This window comes from Adiantum capillus-veneris, chromosome 24, assembly GCF_014529385.1.
Source record: "Adiantum capillus-veneris isolate H3 chromosome 24, ASM1452938v2, whole genome shotgun sequence".
NCBI classification, from domain to species: Eukaryota; Viridiplantae; Streptophyta; class Polypodiopsida; order Polypodiales; family Pteridaceae; genus Adiantum; species Adiantum capillus-veneris.
Window position 1 is genome coordinate 56,839,072 of NC_140954.1, and position 6,106 is coordinate 56,845,177.

The following is a 6,106-nucleotide window of genomic DNA, read 5'->3' on the forward strand; positions in this document are numbered from 1 at the left end:
GAATTGCTTCATTATTTTTAGACATAATTGTCTTTTTTTGGGAGGTAATTTGTGACAAATTACATGCTAAGCACTAAAAACGGATATACATTGTCAAAAAAGAATAAAAATTAGGAAATCGTGAACAATCCAGCTAAAATAGATACAAGTGTATTTTGGGAATTTTTGAAATTTGAGGGGTATTTTGGGAATTTCCACAAATTAGAGGGGTATTTTGGTAATTTTCCCTAAAAAGAAATTCAAAGCTTGGGGCGGAGGTTGATGAGACGGTTTTTGGTGGCGAGGCATTTCCGACAGGTTCACATCTGGGTGTAAATGCGGGTGCAGGGGAGGGTATTAACTTTCCAGCTAGGGACGGGGGGAAAATAAAAATAAAAATCTAGTGGGCATTTATACTTGCAAGGTGGCTCGTGAGAGGCAGGGTGTCACAGGGGAAGCGAGAGAGAGAGAGAGAGAGAGAGAGAGAGAGAGAGATCAGAGCTCGCACACAGGGTGTACAACAGAGTCGCGCACAGGCGCAGATACCAGCCATGGAAGCTGCTGCTGTCCTTAAGCAGTGCCCCCCTGAGCACCGAGAGTGGGTGGACCGCCTTCGGCATGGCGGATCTATGCCCCTGTCCAGCATCCCGGACACCACCTCCAACAGCTGGGCCTGCGCGCCCGGCGACCTCTTCTACGTCCGCGGCGCCGACTACATGAAGAACAAAACCAAAGTCCCCGCCGGCGACTGGCTCCTCCAGCCCCTCGCCTTCGATTTCCTCCAAAGCTCCTCCCAAATCTCCCACATCATGAACCACCCTCAATGCCGCGTCCGCACCGCCCTTGACGCTGCCCTCGCCGCCTCCGATCCCTCGTCTTCTGAGCCCTTCGTCTGGGTTTTCAACGTCCAGCTTGGCAACAAAACTCACCACAGCATGGTCTACTACTTCGTCACCTTCTCCTCCCCCCCTCCTGGCTCCCTCATGCAGAAATTCCTCGATGGCGATGACTCCTACCGCAACTCCCACCTCAAGCTCCTGCTCCGCCTCCCGGAGGCGCCCTGGCTCGTGCAAATGGTTGTGGGGGAGAGATGGCCTGTATGCCTTATGGGCAAGGTTGTCACATGCAGGTACAAGAGGGGGAAGAACTACATTGAGATGGATGTGGATTCAGGGTCTGCTGTCCTCACCCGCGCCGCAGTGAAGGTTGCATTCGGTCTTGCTCCGCTGATTGTGTCGGACATTGCATTTCTACTGGAGGGTAACCATCCAGATGAGCTTCCAGAGAGGATATTAGGGGCTCTGAGGCAGACTAAAATGGAGCCCTCATCTGCCCCTTTTATTGACATGTCTTTGGTATCAGAAGGTGATGGTTTAAATTATAAGCAAGTGCCAAGTCAAATTGACATGATGTCTGAGGTAATTACTCTAGGTGAGGTTAATGGAAACAACAAGCATATGAAGGGTGTGACGGTGAAGTTTTCGAGGCTATGGAGCTCGTCGTCGAAGGATGTGCGCAAAGTCGAGTCGACGAAGCACAAGAGGTCTGTGACTGCTGAGGAGGAGGAAAGAGGATCAGGGGAAGGAAGGGTGAGCTTCTCATATCATCAGTGAAGGCAGGTGACTTAAGAGAGAAGCTGAGTTTAATTTCAAGGCCAAAATAGTGGCAAGGGTGGGCTTCCAGGAGCATCAACTAAGGTTTTCTGGCTGCCTGCGATAGATCGAGTCTCTCGTCCTCTTCTCTGCAGAACTATTTGCGAGCATGTAATTTTCAGGCCAATAAGTAAGATTTACAGCTTAATTTCCAAGACCTTTGTAATTAATATTTACATTAATATCTCTGTGTGTCTGTCTGTCTCTGTTGCGCGGCGCACACACGCAAGCACGCCGCACAGTCGCCCGTTACGTAACTTGCATGTGGGATTAATAAGTTGAAGTCTCAAGGACACTCACATGCACGACGTGACATTTTCTTATTTACAAGCCTGCCGCACAGTGCCGTCTGTCCCATCAACGGTCCAGGACATATCTTTTTCTCATAGACGATAGATCCACCTTTTTAATTGAACTTCAAAGGGTAGTTAAGAGATTCGAGTACGCAATAATTTCGTGCTGTACAGTGTACTGAAAAGGCTAGTTTTGGAGTCTAACTAAAGGCCCAACTTCAAGACCTTCGAGGAGAGGAGTCCTACAAAGGCCGGATTCGCACTCTACCTTGAGGCTCCTCCACACTATCTCGCATGGGCATGCTCAAATGGGATTGATGGCTGAGGTGATCTGGGCTGTCGGATGCGCATTTGGTAAATTCGGGAAGAAAAGTCAATTCGGGCAGGCCTTCCCACCACAAGCCATGTGCACTAACCACTACGCCCTCATGCGTGCGTTGAAATATAGGCGATTCGAGTATGTCATTGATGTGGGCCGATTAGTAAATTCGGGGCAACCTCAAATCTGATGGTCCTCAAATCTGACGGTCCATGATTGATGCGCTTCGCCTTTCCTCCTCCACCATTGATCCCATTTGACCATGGCCGTGTGATATAGTGATGAGGCTTGAGGCTTGCCGTGCATCAACACGTTCAATATCAAATTTACCCATAGTTATGATGTGAGTGCATGGGTCAATGAATTTAACCAACGAGTGGGATACTCATCAAATTTGATTGGATCACGTTTTCTTTTCCACTTGAAACTTAGGCATTTTAGCTTGTCGTATGAGCTTTCCACGTAGAACTCTAATTTGACATAAGAGCTATCAATGGTTTTGGCTTTCCATTGAATCGTATGTCACTCATACTAGGCCAATCATTTGCAATGTTTGGGCCAAGTTTGTGGTGTGCCAAGTTACGCAGTGCACACTTAACTAGCCATCCTAGGTCTCTCTCTTGGCATCTTGTGTGATTGGGTGGCCGGCCTATGCATTCGATTCGATCCATAATCTCTTTGTACACTTATCCCATGCATGCTCTTATGTGGTCCCACCACGATAGATGACCTTGGCTTTGTGTGCCATTGATTTCCTTGAAGAATTGGATGTGAGAGTCAGCTTCGTAGGAACACTTTCTAACCATGAGGGGTTTGATGGCAAATGCCAATGCAATAGGTCAATATCTTCCCAAGGGTAGCACATATGCAGCCCGTTGCACTAAGATGGAGCGTTAGTAATGAAATTGGATAGGCCTTATTATTTTAGTTTTGATCAATTTTGATTTTACCTTGGAAAAGATTTTAACTTCTCTTGATGCTTCCTTTGACCATCCCATGTGCTTTATGGCATGTTGTGTTGAAGCGAGGACGAAATAATTATGCTAGCCATGCTCCTCGATGAACTTCTGACCTTCGTTATATATTTGCAAACTTATGGCCACTACAATAACGAAATCAATTACAAGATAAAAAAAGCTAGAATTGTTCTATAGAAGTAATATAGTCAGATTATGTAAAATTATAGGAAATACTTGCATGATGATCGTCTTCCATCCAACTCCTTTAAGTAGAGCTCCTTGGCTTAACTATTGGGGAGGCTATTGGGACCCCTTGTCGTGTATGCTTTACATGTGGTTCCTAGTAGGCCTTGCCTCACAAGACTTTTGTTTTGACATTATTCTTCTCTTGCAGAAAAGTATCTCTTCTCGAAATTTTTTTCAAGAATTTGTTCTTAAGAACAATATTATTTTTCAAAGTGGCACTTTCTGTAGGTTTGTCTTTCACTTTACTAGTACTTGACAACAAACATGACACCATTTTTATATGCAAACTTCATGGTTCTTTTAGGTTCATGTGGTAGACTCGGAGGTTCAACTAAGATACCTCAGCCAACAATGTTTTCATCTTGTTATAAGTGTTGTTGCAACTGACTTACATGAAATACGTGGGGGTGCGAGTGTTGAAAGTTCTAGTTCGTAGCCCATCTCTTCTACTTGGTTGAATATTTACAACATCTTGGAGATAATTTAGGGGTGGGACCAAGACCTTGTATCATAATAGAAGCATAAAATTGCTACCTCTTCTAACTTCGTAAAAAAGATTATAGTAGAGTAAGCATAGTTGTATAGGCTAACTCTTATTCCTTGGTTTGGCCGCTATCCCTATTACAATGTAGGATTCACTTGCATAAATATCTTATTGATAAATCCTCCATAGAGAAATCATTATTTTATCATAGTGAGCTGAGTGTTCTTGCCCTTCGTGTGTCACAGTTCAGCCCTTGAGAGGTTGTGTTTTTCATCCCATCATCTACATGAAAGCTTGGTAACCAAAGTGAAAATGTTCAGTTGCTTTGCTAAAGACCAAGTAAAAAGGAAATTAAAACCCATGCTTTAGTGTTTGTTTAACCTAGATCTAGTTGAAAATTAAGATTATCTTGTTAAAAAATGAGGGTATAAGAAGGAAAAACAAATAAAAAATAAGAATTATATCGAAATTCTTATAAATATGTATAATTCTATTAGCATTTTCTACAAGGAGGAAGTTTGGCCGCTTAGAAAGAAATACTTTTTTGAACACTGTACGCTCATAATAACAAATTCTACTTTACTATAGTACTTAGCTACAACAATTTTTTTCTTTTTTTAAAAAGAGAGCACAAGAACTTTGAAACACACACTCACACCTTATGTACAATGGCCTAACAGGTAGGGAGAGAGGCATCCCACCACACATACACACACACACACACACACACACACACACACTTGCATATGGGAACAATCTCTAAGGACTTAGAACTTGTCTTTAGGTTGCCAAGGGGGTGTTGAACTCAAAGCATAAGACTCATAAAGAATAGAGAAGCGTTTTTGTTTTCGAAAACAAAATTGAATTTTTTTTCTTAAGAACATTAATGTTTTTCCAAGTGACACCTTCCTCAGGTATGTCTTTCCGCTCGACTAAAGCTTGTCGACGCACATGATGACACATACATAGATCATGAGTTGAGAATGTGCTCAATTTGAGTTCATGGGCTAGGTTGGAGGTTCAATGGTCAATCACACTCATCCCTATGCAAGTATTTACGCAAACTTACGTAAATTTATGAGTGAACATATAATGAGAGAGTTGATAGGGCATATCTCCAACATACTTGAGTATTTTACAAGGTTCACAATATCTTGGAGATAATTTAGGCGTTGGCCCAATCTTCAAACTTTTTGAATGCTCTGGCACACTTAAAAATACCTCTTTCCCTTTCGTGAAGGTAACTTTTGAACATTTTTCATTATTATATTTTTTGTACCGATCCTATGCTTGTCAAATATTTTGACGAGCAAGTTTCAACATTTCTATGTAGTATAGAGAAAATATTACTTGATGAAGTTTCTCACCTGTCAATCCCACCGTAACTGGTGACTTATGTTGAAAACCATACATAAGCATGAAAGGACTAAAACTAGTCGTCACATGAAAGGACTAAAACCAGTCGTCACATGTTTAACACTATTTGTGCCATATAATGGTGATCACAAGCCTCGAAGAGAAGATACTTATAGGATCTAGCTTTGACATACCTTATATGATTAGGAGCAAATCTTTTTTCCCTTAAATAACATAAAAGTTGGAGTTTTACATACCCAAAGTGATGCTCAATCACATTCACTTATGTTGATGACTCATAGGTATCAAAAACTAATCTTTGTATCCTTGGTTGTAAACATTTGTCCACAGTGAGAATAAGTATAGTGGCATGAGTTTTACTCATCTATCATTCTATGTATGCTAAAATAGTAGGAATTTTAAATCCGAGGAAACATAGCCCTGCTCCATGAAACCATCAATGGAAGAGATTGGACATGTTGCATAATATTTGGAAAAAGTTATTAGGCATATAATACCGTCATGTGGTTTATTTCCATACCATATATGAGGGTAATAAAATTATTAGGTAGCCCTCTTAGCCACACTCTTGTAAAAGTAGACATTTATTGATACATAGAAGGCAAGACATTAAGCAATGTATATATAGAGGAAGTATATGATGTTATCATGCAAACATACACTATAGCTATCCATGTATTATGAAAAATATGTCCTTTATTTTCGCATTATAAAAATCCCTAATTTCAAGGGATTAAAGCTAATCTTGTGTAAGGTAAAGGGGATGAAGGAATTCATGAGGCTACTTTTTCAGAGGC

General features: G+C 41.7%; 1 protein-coding gene across 1 annotated transcript; it reads left to right on the forward strand.

Moving 5' to 3' along the window:
- The first annotated feature begins 389 nt into the window (after nt 1–389).
- Nucleotides 390–1,831, forward strand: LOC147426412 (protein ENHANCED DISEASE RESISTANCE 2-like). Its single transcript, XM_086499095.1, has one exon. It carries the CDS (start codon nt 531–533, stop codon nt 1,590–1,592), a length of 1,062 nt encoding a protein of 353 aa, XP_086355221.1. The 5' UTR covers nt 390–530; the 3' UTR covers nt 1,593–1,831.
- The last annotated feature ends 4,275 nt before the right edge of the window (nt 1,832–6,106 follow it).